A 15,051-nucleotide genomic window follows, 5' to 3' on the forward strand; every position below is an offset into this window, starting at 1 on the left:
ATCTATCATTGTATTAGTCTGTTTTCACACTGCTGATAAAGACATACCCGAGACTGGGTAATTTATAAAGAAAAAAGGTTTAATGGACTTACAGTTCCACATGGCTAAGGAGGCCTCATGATCATGGTGGAAGGTGAACGGCACGTGTTACATGGTGTCAAACAAGAGAGAATGAGAGCCAAGCAAAAGGGGTTTCGCCTTATAAAACCATCAGATCTCATGAGACTTATTCACTACCACGAGAACAGTGTGGAGGAAACTGCCTCCATGACTCAATTATCTCTACCAGGTCCCTCCCACAACATGTGGGAATTATGGGAGCTACAATTCAAGATGATTGGATTGGGGACGCAGCCAAACTATATCAACCATATTTGTAATTACTTTCTATTTGTTGCCATTTTTCTTTGTTTCTTTTTTTGGCTTCCACTTTTTCTGCCTTCCCTGATTTTAATTAAGCATTTTATATGATTCCATTTTCTCTCCTCTCAGCATGTCAATTACACTTTGTTTAAAGAAAAGTTTAGTGGTTACCCTACAGTTTGATAGATACATATATACATTTGCAACGAATTCAAGTCCATTTTGAAATAACACTATACTACTTCTCCCAATCCTTCCCTTTCATCCCTTAAAATACTGCTGTGATTTGTTTCACATATCCACATACTACAATCACAGAAAGCATTTTTGCATTTTTGCTTTTTTTTTTTTTTGGAGACAGGGTCTCACTCTGTCACCCAAGCTGGAGTGTAGTGGCATGATCTCGGCTCACTGCAACCTCCACCTCCTGGGTTCAAGCAATTCTCGTGCCTCAGCCTCCCGAGTAGCTGGGACTACAGGCACGAGCCACCATGCCTGGCTAATTTTTGTATTTTTGGTAGAGGCAGGGTTTCACCATGTTGGCCAGGCTGGTTATTATTTTGAACAAACTGTTATCTAGTAAATCTATTAAGAACAAGTAAAATGTTTTATTTTACCATCATTTATTTGTTATCTAATGTGCTTTCTTTCTTTATGTACATCTAAGTTTCTGACCTATGTCATTTGCCCTCACTGAAGAACTTCTGTTAACATTTCTTGCAAGGCCAATCTGCTAGCAACAAGTTCCTTCTTTTTTGTTTGTCTGAGGAAGTCTTTATTTCTCCTTCATTTTGAAGGACGGTTTCACTGGACACAAAATTCTAGCTTGCTACTTTATATTATTGATCCTCATCGGAACCCTGGGCTTTGAGTAGAGACAAAGTATGTAGTGTCCCCTAATTTAGCAGTTGAAGAAGCAGAAGGAAAGTCACTTGCCCTATGGTCATTTTGTGGTTGAGTAAGCACTAGAATCTGGCTAGACCTGCTGCTGCTGGCCTCCATGGCCCTGATTCCATCACAACATCCCCTTTTCTTATTGTCAGATAGGCAAACTACCTGCCCATATTGATCAAAATTTGTCCAATCCCAATTTTACTCCTATCAAAGCAGTCCCCCGTACTGCATAGCTATATGTCCCCCCTCTGATGCAGGTGGGTTTTGTCTAAAGAAAACATATGGTTACAAATAGGGGGAATTGGAATGATATAAAAATGTAGCTTATTACACTAGAAATAGATATGTAATAGTGGTAGTGCTCTGAATAGGTATGAATAAGGTTCTGAAGCATATAGAGAAAACAAATAGATGTATCTAAAAGATTATAGAACTCATCAGGGATTACTGCTTTTGCTCTGAGTCAAGATGCTCACGTCTAGTATGGGACAGCTCTAGCTCCCTGACATTTTCTCTCTAGAAGCTACAACTACAATGGCCTCAAGCAAAAGCAATGAACATGGTAGAGACAGAGCCAAATCCTAAAGGTCCATGTTGAAAATAATAAGAATTACTTACTGGTCATCGTGAGCTATCTTAGAACAAGAAGAAACTCCTATGCTGCTGAAATGATGTACTTATTAGCACTTGTGGGAAATGTGATACTGTCTAATGACAATCTTGTGTATACTTTTACATCTTTGTTTTTTCCCAAGGGATATGCCAAATGTCCACTAAGCAGGAGCTCTCTGAGAGCCCTTCTATGACCCAAACTATAGTGGAAGAAGACTTTGTGAGCCCCGAGCCCAGCACAACTGCCTTACGGAAAAGCAGCCAGACTGTTTTCCACGTGGGTCTGTGTCCCTGCTATTCCTCACTGAGCAAGGCCTCCCGACCTGAGACCCCAGCCACCCCACCGCTAACTGGGCTCTTGGGCCAGTAGCAGCTCTGCACCTCCCTGGGGACAGAGCTCCCAGTGGAAGCAGGCAGGCCTGCCACTTTTGCTGCTTCACAGCTCCCTCCTCTAATGCCCTCAGGCTCAGGAGAGAGCAAGGTGATTAAGGACTATCATGGACCTCCAGCACATTGCAGATGCCTTACAGAAAAGCAGCCAGACTGTTTTCCATGCAGGTCTCTGACCTTGTTACTCCTCACTGGGCAGAGCCTCTCCACCTGGGCCCCCAGCACAACCACCCTGCCCCTGCCTGAACACTTGTCAGTGGTGGCTCTGCATTTCTCTGGGGAAAGAAATCCCAGAGACAACCTACAGCCCCTCTCCCATTGCAGCTGCAGCCATATCGCCCTTACTGCCCATGGGCTTGGGAAGGAACAAAGGGCCTGGTTGTGTCACTGTACCTCCAGCACACTGCAGCAACCATAGGGAGAAGAGCCCAGTAGCTCTTCCCTGTGAGCTCTTACCCCCTACACTTCACCAGATAGGGCCCCCAACTTGAGATCTCAGAGTAGCTGCCCCAACCCTGACTGAGCATTCCCACTGGTAGTGGCTCTGTGTTCCCCTGAGGTGGAACTTCAAAGGAAACTGACAGCCCCTCTGCCACTGCCACTGCAGTGGTTCTACCCTTGCTGCCCTCAGACTGAGGAAGAAACAAAGAGCCTAAGGGCTTTACTTATACTTCCAGCACACCACAGTTGCCATACGGAAAGAAGCCCAGTCTCTTCCTAGTGAGCCTCTGACCCCCTGCTCTTCACCAAGCAGGGCCCCCAGCTCAGGCCCATAGTGCAGCTGCCCCACCCTCTGGCTGAACATTCCCATTGGCAGCAGCTCTGCATTTCTCTGGGGTGGAGCTCCCAGAGACGACTGAAAGCCATTCTGCCACTGCACCGATACTGCCGTTGCTGCTCTCTGACTGGGAAAGGAACAAAGATCCCGAGTGCTTTACTCACACCTCCAGCATACCACAGCTGCCCTAAGGAGAAGAGGCCAGTCTGTCTTCCCCTACAATACCCCTGCCTCCCTACTCATTACCAGGCAGGGTGCCCTGGCTTGGGCCCATGGCACAGCTGTCCTACCCCAGGCTGATTGCTCCAATCGGTAGTGGCTCTATATTTATCTGGGGTGGAGCTCCAAGATACAAGTGGCAGGCCCTCTGCCATTGCCACTGCCAAGGTCCTGGCCCTTTCAGTCCCCAAGCTGGGGAGGGAACATAATGCCTGAGCACAGCTCAGGAGTGCCAAGTGGAGAGCTGAGAGCTGAGATCTACAGCCAGCACTCATGTAGGAAAGGAGCCCACACCCTCAGAGCACTGAGAGGGAGCACAACTGAAGACACAAGGAAATACAGAGGAACCACATGGCTGGGCAAGAGCCTGCCTACTGGCCATTATGCCTAAGTGCTATCTACTGGATCACAGCTCAAATTTCAACAACAAAAATACTTTGCTAGTGTACCCCCCGATAAAATCAAGGACAAGAGTTCAGCTGCAAATGAAGACCTAGCGCAAAGCCTCAGCCCTCTGATACATCCAGAAACAAAGTCAACTGACCATAACTGAAATTATACCACAGTTAAAGGAACATCAGCCCACGCAGATGAGAAAGAACCAGCATGAGAACTATGGCAATTCAAAAAGCCAGAGTTCTCCTTACATCCAAATGAATGTACCAGTACCCCAGCAAGAGTTCTTAGCCAGGCTGAAATGGCTGGAATGATAGTCATAAAATTCAGAATAAGATTCAGGAGAAAGTCAAAACCCAATCCAAGGAATCTAAGGACTACAATAAAATGATACAGGAGCTGAAAGATGAAATAGACATTTTAAGAAAGAACCAAACTGATGTGATAGAACTGCAAAATACACTATAAAAATCTCATAATGCAATTGCAAGTATTACCAGCAGAATAGACTAAGCTAAGGAAGAACCTCAGATCTCACAGATTGGTTCTCCAAACTAAATCAGTCAGACAAAAATAAAGAAAAAAAGAATTTTTAAAGAACGAGCAAAACCTCTGAGAAATAGGGAATTATGTAAAGACACCAAATCTAACACTCATTGGCATCTCTTGAAAGAGAGGGAGGGAATACGAGCAACTTGGAAAACCTACTTGAGGATATTATCCATGAAAATTTCCCCAACCTCACTAGAGAGGCCAACATTCAAAGCCAGGAAATGCAGAAAACCCCTATGAGATACTGTACAAGACAACCATCCCCAAGACACAGAGTCATCAGATTCTCCAAGGTCAACATGAAAGAACAAGTATTAAAGGCATCTAGAGAGAAGGGGCAGGCTACCTACAAAGGGAACCCCATCAGGCTAACAGTGGACCCTTCAGCAGAAACCCTACAAGCCAAAAGAGACTGGGAGCCTATATTCAGCATCCTTAAAGAAAAGAAACTCCGGCCAGGCACAGTGGCTCACGTCTGTAATCCCAGCGCTTTGGGAGGCCAACGCGGGTGGATCACCTGAGGTCAGGAGTTTGAGACCACCCTGGCCAACATGGCAAAACTCTGTCTCTACTAAAAATACAAAAATTAGTCGGGCATGGTGGTGCATGCCTGTAATCCCAGCTACTCGGGAGGCTGAGGCAGGAGAATCGCTTGAACCCAGGAGGCGGAGTTTGCAATGAGCCGAGATCGTGCCTTTGCACTCCAGCCTGGGCAACAGAGTGAGACTCCATCTAAACAACAACAAAAAAAAGAAACTCCAACCAAGAATTTCATGTCCAGCCAAACTAAGCTTCATAAGCAGAGGAGAAATAAGATCCTTTTCAGGCAAGCAAATGCTAAGGAAATTCATTACCAGCAGACCTTACAAGAGGTCCTTAAGGGAGTGGTAAATATGGAAATGAAAGACCATTACTGGCTACCACAAAAGCACAATTAGGTACATAGACCATTGACACTATAAAGCAACTATACAATCAAGTCTACATAATAACCAGCTAACAACACAATGACAATATCAAATTTGCACATATCAACATTACCCTTGAATGTCAATGGGACAAATGTGCCAATTAAAAGTCACATAGTGGCAAGTTGGATAAAGAAGCAAGACCCAACTGCTTTCTTCAAGAGACCCATCTCACATACAGTGACACTCATAGGCCCAAAGTAAAGGGATGGAGAAAATCTGCCAAGCAAATGGAAAAAAAAAAAAACAGGGGTTGCTATTTTAACTTCAGACAAAACAGCCTTTAAACCAACAACAATTTTAAAAGACAAAGAAGGGCATTACATAATGGTAAATGGTTCAATTCAACAAGAAGACCTAGCTATCCTAAATATATATGTACCCAACACAGGAGTACCCACATTTATAAAACAAGCTCTGAGAGACCTACACAGAGACTTAGATAACCATACAGTAATAGTGGGAGACTTCAACACCCCACTGACAGTATTAGAAAGATCATTGAGGCAGAAAACTAATATAGATATTTCGGACCTGAACTTGATACTTGACCAAATGGGCCTAACAGACATCTACAGAACTCTCTACCAATTAAAAAAAAAACCCACAATATACATTCTTCTTATCTGCACATAGCATATACTCTAAAATTGACCACGCAATTGGCCATAAAACAATTCTCAGCAAATTAAAAAAAAAAACAGAAATCATACCAACCACACTGTCAAACCACAGCACAATAAAAATAGAAATCAATACCAAGAAGATCACTCAAAACCATACAAATAACCTGCTCCTGAATGACTTCTGGGAAAATAATGAAATTAAGCAGAAACCAAGAAATTCTTTGAAACTAATGAAAACAAAGATACAACTTACCAGAATCTCTCGCGTACTGCTAAAGCAGTGCTAAGTACTAGATGCCCACATCAAAAAGTTAGAAAGATCTCAGATTAACAACCTAACATCACACTTTGAGGAACTAGAAAAACAAGAGCAAACCAACCCCATACTAGCGGAAGACAAGAAATAACCAAAATCAAAGCTGAACTGAATGTATTTGAGATGTGAAAAAACATACAAAAGATCAATGAAATCATAGTTGGTTTTTTGAAAGAATAAGTAAGATAGACCACTAGCTAGAATAATAGAGAAAAAATGAGAGAAGATCAAAATAAACACAATCAGAAATGACAAAAGGGACATTACCATCAATACAACAGAAATGCAAAAAAAAAAAATCAGAGACTATCACAAACACCACCTCTATGCACACAAACTAGAAAACCTAGAAGAAACTGATAAATTCCTGGAAACATACAACCTCCCGAGACTGAGCCAGGAAGAAATTGAATCCCTGAACAGACCAGTAATGAGCTCCAAAATTGAATCAGTAATAAATAGCCTGATAAGAAACTAAAAAGCACAGGACCAGGTGGATTCACAGCCAAATTCTGCCAGATGTACATAGAAGAGTTGGTACCATTCCTACTGAACCTATTCCAAAAAGTTGAGGAGGAGGGGCTTCCCCCTAACTCACTCCAAAGCCAGCATCATCCTGCTACCAAAACTTGGCAGAGACAAAAAAAAACTTCAGGCCAATATCCTTGATGAACATAAAAGCAAAAACCCTCAACACAATACTAGCAAACTGAATCTAGCAGCACCTCAAAAAAGCTAAGCCACCACAATCAAGTAGGCTTTATCCCTGGAATGCAAGGTTTGTTCAACGTATGTAAATCAATAAAAATTATTCACCACATAAACAAAACTAAAAACAACAACCACATAATCATCTCAATAGATGCAGAAAAGGCTTTCAAGAAAATACAGCACCACTTCATGTTAAAAATCCTCAACAAACTAGGCACTGAAGGAACGTACTTTAAAATAATAAGAGCCATTTATGACAAACCCACAGCCAACATCATACTGAATGGGCAAAAGCTGGAAGCATTCTCATTGAGAACCAGAACAAGACAAGGATGCCCTCTCTCACCACTCCCATTCAACACAGTACTGGAACTCCTAGCCAGAGCAATCGAGCAAGAGAAAGAAATAAAAGGCATCCAAATAGGAAGAGAAGAAGTCAAACTATCCCTCTTTGCAGACAATATGATTCTATACCTAGAAAACCCCCATAGTCTCTGCCCAAAAGCTCCTTGATCTGATAAACAACTCCAGCAAGTTTCAGGATATAAAATCAATGTACAAAAATTAGTAGCATTCCTATACACCAGCAACATCCAAGCTGAGAGCCAAAGCAAGAATGCAGTCCCATTCACAACAGCCCAAAAAGAATAAAATACCTGGGAATACAGCTAAACAAGGGGTGAAAGACCTCTACACTGAGAATTACAAAGCACTGCTCAAAGAAATCAGAGATGACACAAACAAATGGAAAAAACATTCCATGTTTATGCATCAGAAGAATCAATATTGTCAAAATGGCCATAATACCCAAAGAAATTTACAGATTCAATGCTATTCTTATCAAACTACCAATGACATTCTTCACAAAACTAGAAAAAACTATTTTAAAATTCATATGGAACCAAAAAAGAGCCTGAATAGCCAAGACAATCCAAAGCAAGTAGAACAAAGCTGGAGGCATCATATTACCTGACTTCAAACTATACTCTAAGGCTGCAATACCCAAAACAGTATGGTACAGATCGAACAATGGAACAGAATAGGTAGCCCAGAAATAATGTCACACACCTATGACCATCTGATCTTTGACAAAATTAACAAAAACAATCTAGAAAGGACTTACTATTCAATAAATGGTGCTGGGATAGCTGGCTAGCCATAAGCAGAGATAATTGAAACTGGGCCCCTTCCGTACACCATATACAAAAATTAACTCAAGGTGGATTAAATACTTAAATTTAAAACCCAAAACTATAAAAACCCTTGAGGAAAATCTAGGAAATATCATTCTAGACATAGACCCTGGAAAAAACTTTATGACAGAGACACAAAAAGCAATTGCAACAAAAACAAAAATTGACAAATGGGACCTAATTAAACTAAAGAGCTCCTGCATAGCAAAACAGCAAAAGAAGCTATCAACAGAGTAAACAGACAACCCAAAGAATGGAGAAAGTATTTGCAAACAATGTATCTGACAAAGACATAATATCCAGTATCTATAAGAAACTTAAACAAATATACAAGCAACCCCATTAAAGAGTGGGCAAAGGACATAAACAGACACTTTTCAAAAGAAGACATATACATGAGCAGTAAGCACATGAAAAAATGCTCAGCATCACTGATCATTAGAGAAATATAAATCAAAACTAAATGAGATACCATCTCACACCACTCAGAATGGCTATTACTAAAAAATCAAAAAACAAGAGATGCTGGTGAGATTGTGGAGAAAAAGGAACACATATACTTCTGGTGGGAGTGTAAATTAGTCCAGCCATTGTGGAAAGCAGTGCGGTGATTCCTCAAAGAACTTAAAGCACAATTACCATGCAACCCAGCAATCTCATTATTGGGTATATACACAAAAGAATATAAATTGTTCTACCATAAAGACACATGCACATGTATGTTCATGGCAGCACTCTTCACAATAGCAAAGATGTGGAATCAGCCTAGATGACCATCAACGGTAGACTGGATAAAGAAAATGTACATACATGTCATGGAATACTATGCAGCACAGTAGACTGGATAAAGAAAATGTACATACATGTCATGGAATACTATGCAGCACAGTAGACTGGATAAAGAAAATGTACATACATGTCATGGAATATTATGCAGCCATAAAAAAAATGAGATCATGTTCTTTGCAGCAACATGAATGGAGCTGGAGGCTATAATCCCAAGCAAACTAATGCAGGGACAGAAAACCAAATGCTGCATCTTCTCACTTATAAGTGGGAGCTACATATTGAATGCATATGGACACAAAGAGGGGAATAATAGACACCAGGGCCCTCTTGCGAGTGGAGAGTGGGAGGAGGGTGAAGATCAAAAAACTACTTATTGGATACTGTGTTTATTACCTGGGTGATGAAATAATATATACACCAAACCCCTGTGACACACAATTTATCTATAGGACAAACCTGCACATGTACTCCTGAAACTAAAATAAAAGTTTAAGAAATGACTTTGAGCCCTGTTTCTCTTGGTACTCTTCATGTCATGGGCATTTTAGGGAAAAAATATAAAAATTTTAGTTAACACTTTGTCTTACACTGTATGCCAAAATCTATACCAGATTAATTGTAGATTAATTGTAGATTTAAAAATAAAAATGAAACCATAAAAGAACTAGAAAATATATAAAGAGTTACCTATAATATCACATTAGGGAAGGCCTAAGTAAGCATGACACTGAAGGCAGTAACCATATAGGAAAAGATTATTAGGTTTAACTACATGTAAGGAAAGCTTTTCACACCCTTTGACCCAACAGTGTGATTTCTAATGACACATCCTAAAAAACCTTTGGACAAGTGTATAAAAATGTACATATGTGGGGCTGGGTGTGGTGGCTCACGCCTGTAATCCCAGCACTTTGGGAGGCCGAGGCGGGCAGATCACGAGGTCAGGAGATCGAGACCATCCTGGCTAACACAGTGAAACCCCGTCTCTACTAAAAAATACAAAAAATTAGCCGGGCATGGTGGCGGGTGCCTGTAGTCCCAGCTACTCGGGAGGCTGAGGCAGGAGAATGGCGTGAACCCGGGAGGCAGAGTTTGCAGTGAGCCGAGATCGCACCACTGCACTCCAGCCTGGGCGACAGAGCGAGACTCCGTCTCAAAAAAAAAAAAAAGTACATCATTGTTTATAAATGTACATAACATATAAATTGTTTATAAATGTACATATAAATTGTTTATAAAATGTACATATAAATTGTTTATAAATGTACATTGTTTATAAATGTACATCATTGTTTATAATAGTGAAAAACTGGACCCAATCTAAATATCTATCAAAGATGATTAAATGCTGATGCATCCATATTAAAAATTACAATGTAAAAATGTAGTTATTGACATAAAAAAGGTTATCAAATGACATTTTTCATCTGATCCCATTTTGTAAAAATACCTATGTATATACATAGAAGACTTCTAGATGTACATGAAATGTTAGTAGTGATTATTTGGGGGTACTTTAATAAGCTCTTTTTCCTTTTGCTCATCTTTTGTATGTATATATGTATGTATGCATGCATTTATGTATGTGTAAGAAGTAGGTATATCTTGTATAAAAATAATAGAAGCTTAAAAAGATTTTAAAATTTCCATTTCTCTCTTTTCACTTGTGGATTTAGGTCAGACCTTCTCCAGGAAGCTATTTGTTCCCCTTAAGTGGCCAGTATAATTCCTGAGGCCACTCCCTCATCTTTTGTATTTCCCTATTCAACTGTAAGTTCTTGAAGATAGAGTTGTGAGTTGCGTTTCATTATTTACTGCCTTCCATACACATGCTCAGTAAGGACTGGTTGGCTGGTGATGGCCTGATTTCCTCAAAGCCTGCTTTTGAAGTCTGATATAACAGTGCTTACCCTTAACCTGAAATGGTCAAAAACTTGGTCCGGGCTAGCACACCTTTGCAAAGAGGGCAGGGTAGCCATAATGGCTGCCTTCCTACTACTCTCCTAGGCTGTGGTGACTGGCTGGCTGATAGAGCTGAGCCCTTTCTGTGTAAATCTTTCCCCAAACAGCTTTCCTGTTCAAGAAAAAGGCATTTCTCAGGTTGAGTCGCTGCCTCATATCATTAATGTCTATGTAGTTGTGCTTTCCTCTCAGAACTTCCAAGCACATTTTCAAGAACTCGCAATGCTGTTAAAAAAAAAAAAAATTCATAAAGGATGAGTAACAAAGAAAGAAGACAAAGAATTGGGAGGAGAGGAGAGGAGAGGAGAAGAGAGAAGGAAAAGAGAATTGAGATTCATGACCTTAAGTACAGCAGGTTGCTCCAATCTAAAACATCCCCTGGACATAACAATAGCTACTGTTGCACATGAAATTACTTTGCCAGAAAAGTCTACACAGACATTAGTTTTTCAAGGGACCTGTGAAAGCTCTGATGGCCACTCTGGCAGCCCTCCAGGTTAGAGACTTTACTGATCTCTAATAGGGCCTGCTCTCATAGTTAGAGATCATTCCAGGTTTGTTGCAAATATCAAATGAGATGATAAATGGAAATATGTTTTATAAACTATAATATTGAAATGCTTGGTGTTCCTTTTGTAAGCTCTTGAGGGCACTGACAGTGGTTTAATGTATAACTGTGTCTTCATGGCAGTTTGGAACAGATTTTAAATACCTGTATTTAAAGAAAGTCAAATCCGTATACAGAATGAAGAGAATTTATTTCCTAGAAGGGGAAAAAAAAAAATGACTGTCTGGGAGTGACCTAAACTGTTTGGGGAGTTGTGGTCACCTAACTATATTAGAAACACCCTGGGTTTTCTAAGTACCTTCAGTTGATTAGAACTATTTTCCTTAGAAGTAATTTCCAATAAAATGCTTGTGATTTCACTGTCAATGAAATGGTTGACATTTCTTATTTTATTTTTATTTATTTATTTATTTATTTATTTTTTGAGATGGAGTTTTGCTCTGTCGCCCAGGCCAGAGTGTAGTGGTGTGATCTTGGTTCACTGCAAGCTCCACCTCCCAGGTTCACGCCATTCTCCTGGCTCAGCCTCCTGAGTAGCTGGGACTACACCCGAGTAGGTGGCCCACCACCACACCCGGCTAATTTTTTGTGTTTTTAGTAGAGACGAGGTTTCACTGTGTTAGCCAGGATGGTCTTGATCTCCTGACCTCGTGATCCACCTGCCTCGGCCTCCCAAAGTGCTGGGATTACAGGCGTGAGCCACCACCCCCGGCCGACATTTCTTTTAAAGTGTCCATTAACTTATAGTAAATTATAATGGAAATGCATGTGGCCCTCACGAGTGTATTGTGGTCAAACTCTTAATAAGTAACAAATTAAATCATGATAAGAAGTGACTAAAAGTTAAACACTGCTGCTCTGCTCTCTCCATGAAAATGACCCTTTGCTCCTTCCAAGTTCAACACATGAGACTTCATATCAGATTCTCACCTGAACGCATGACTCTTCAACCTCAGGACTTGCAGAATTGATGGAATGCCGTCCTAAGGTTGTTGAGTTGTGCGTTTCTGGGCATTTCATCTCTATGGAGAAGTACCCATTCCCTCACCCCAAACACTGAAGTAGAGAGATTTTTCTCCCTAGGGAAGAATCTTCCTTGAAACTTTTGTGGCCTCAAGAGTCGGAAGACAGAATGGGGAGGTTTGATAGTTGGATCCTTGCCAAAAGCCTGACCCTTGGCTGTGAGACTCCCTCAAATTTGCAGTGTCTTGGGGATCCCTCCTAGTGACTATCTTAGAAAATAAACATTTTCTGTTCATTTCCAATGACTTAATTATCTATTTTATTTTTCTTATAGGTCCAGTTAAAAACAAGAAAAAGGGTAAGTTCCTGACTTTATAAAATTGCTGTCTTGTCATATATTTTCTAAAATTAGAAGAAAAAAATCAAGAGTACGATTTTTGTATTATATTCTTTCAGCATTGTCTGTCATTTTATTCAATCATATGTTATCTTCTTGAGTATTATAGTTTCTGAAGAACAAGAAATCATTCTTCAGTGATGATTCACCTCTTTCTTTCATTCTTCCTTGTTCTTCTCCCTGCCCTTCTTTTTACCCTTTTTTTTTTTTTTTTTTTTGAGACGGAGTTTCACTCTTGTTGCCCAGGCTGGAGTGTAATGATGCAATCTTAGCTCACTGAAACCTCCACCTTTGGGGTTCAAGCGATTCTCTTGCCTCAGCCTCCCAAGTAGCTGGGATTACAGGCACTCGCTTTTATCCCTTTTTTCCTCCTTTATCAAATCAGTGATTGAGTATGAATGAAATCCTGAGTCACCATGTAGGAACTACATACGCTACCTATCAAAAGATGTCAGTACCCTATTTCTTGGACTCAAAGCCTCCCTGATTTGATTTCCCAAAGAGTCAGGGAAGGTATTTCTTGCTTCGAGGATTCAATATCATTTTCTCTGTAATGAAAAAGCTATTCTGGAGTAGTACCCTGACCATTTAGTCTTTTCAAAGCAGCTTCCATTGTGCCGTTGTTGGGTCAGTAAGTCCCCAGTGTACTTGCAATGAAACTGGCCCTAGGGCATGTACAAGTGCTCACTTACTAAAAGAGGAGAATCAATCCAAAGACAGAACAGTCTCCAAAGACAGGGCCAGGCAATATGGTCTACTTCTTAGGACTGAAAGAACCAATTATGAAACTAGTTAAAGCACCTGTTTGTTTCTGGGTTCTGACCTGGGAGGAAGACAGAGTAAAACTAATGATTTTTCATTAAAATGCTTTAAGTGAAATGATGCTGTGTGATAAGATTTATGGAGCTTTATAGAATAGATTGTCAACCCCAGACTAGGCCAAAAAGACTGGCTTCAGCTGCAGTCTGCCACTTCTTTGAACACTAGGATACTCTGGTGCCTTGAGGTATCATAGTCCACATGGAAAAGTTGTGTGCCTGTTGTAAAGAAGCTGAGGAATGGTCTGGCCTCCTGAGGGCCTGAACTGAGCAAGGTTGGAAAACAGCCAGGGAGCTGGAGTCAGTGAGGAAACCTTTCCCTGTGGGGCCTGGGCACTTACCACCCAGATATTCTGTCTTTTAAGAAAGTAGATTTGATTTTCAAACATGTAGTTCTTAACTCTTGTCATATCCCTTTAAAACAGAAATTATAACTCAGATCATTGCCTGGCACTGCTACCTTGTATACAGGACATTATTGAGAAGACAGTGCACATAGGCCTTAAACATTTACTTTGGCTGAAAGTTATTTAGAAGCCATTGAATATGGATTTCCTTGGACATGGTGAATAGGCACATTCTTGAAGAGGTAAATTGAATTGTTCTCTTAATTTGTACCCTTTAATGGAATTTTCCTCCTTCCACAACTCTCTCTCTCACTCACTCATTCACTCACTTTTGGTTGTTCTTTCGTTTTGGGCTTAGCTAAAAGGTTAAGGAAATACTCCTTTGATGAAGTTTAGCTTTGAAAGGAATGTGTATATTCTTTCATCTAACACTATGTAGGGTATGTTTCTAAGTACAAACGTCTCTGGGCTTTTATATCATGAGGTGTTCTGTTAAAGTAAGGAAATCGAGAGAAGGGAGTCAATCCTCTGAAGTTATCCTCTTGCTCCAGGGGTCATTTTGTACATTCTTTTCTCTGGGCCCAACTTTGTGTAAGTATGCAAGTGTGAGAAGCACACTTGCCTAACCCTTGTTGCAGAGAAGCAGAGGACCAGCTGCAGAACTGGAACAAAGCAGGAGTTTTTTGGTTTTTTTTTTCTCAAATGCCTTCTAACATTTTCATAAGTGAACATTCTCTGTTTTCACTGCAACCATTAGTCTCTTGGACTGGAGGAGTTTCTGGCTCTAATTCTTCCAAAATTACATTAGCAATTACAGGAGACTCACATTCTTGAAGCTGAAGTTTGTGCTACCCACAGAGCACACTCTAGCTTGAAAATCACTGTTAGGTTTGGAAATCTTGGGACACAGGACAGCCTAATATGCACCAACTTCTGTGTCTATGCCACCTAGAAAATAAGGAGGGAGAAGCAAACCTTAAAACCAGGCTAAGGAAGCTTCCTGACTGCAAGGGGTAAGTCACCCCTCCTTATAGAAACTCAGTCTCATGAGGAAACAGAGAAATCATTGAGGCCAAGCTCCTTGTTTCACAGATGTAGAAACTAAGGCTCAAGGAGAGGAAGGGATTTGCCCAAAGTGTGTCTGTGGCAGAGCTGGGGCTTACATCCTTATCTCCTGAGTACAGATTCT

The 15,051-nt window shown here is 40.7% G+C and overlaps 1 protein-coding gene across 4 annotated transcripts in view; it reads left to right on the top strand.

Annotated features, from left to right (window-relative positions):
* Positions 1–15,051, top strand: part of EDA (ectodysplasin A) — a 413,821-nt gene that overhangs the window by 384,361 nt on the left and 14,409 nt on the right. For all 4 annotated transcript variants that reach the window (XM_063660140.1, XM_054472649.2, XM_063660142.1 and 1 more), the window contains exon 3: positions 12,635–12,658. In XM_063660140.1, the coding sequence (XP_063516210.1) occupies positions 12,635–12,658 (24 nt within the window). The remainder of the gene's footprint in view (positions 1–12,634; positions 12,659–15,051) is intronic.

This window comes from Pongo pygmaeus, chromosome X (assembly GCF_028885625.2).
Source record: "Pongo pygmaeus isolate AG05252 chromosome X, NHGRI_mPonPyg2-v2.0_pri, whole genome shotgun sequence".
Lineage (NCBI taxonomy): Eukaryota > Metazoa > Chordata > Mammalia > Primates > Hominidae > Pongo > Pongo pygmaeus.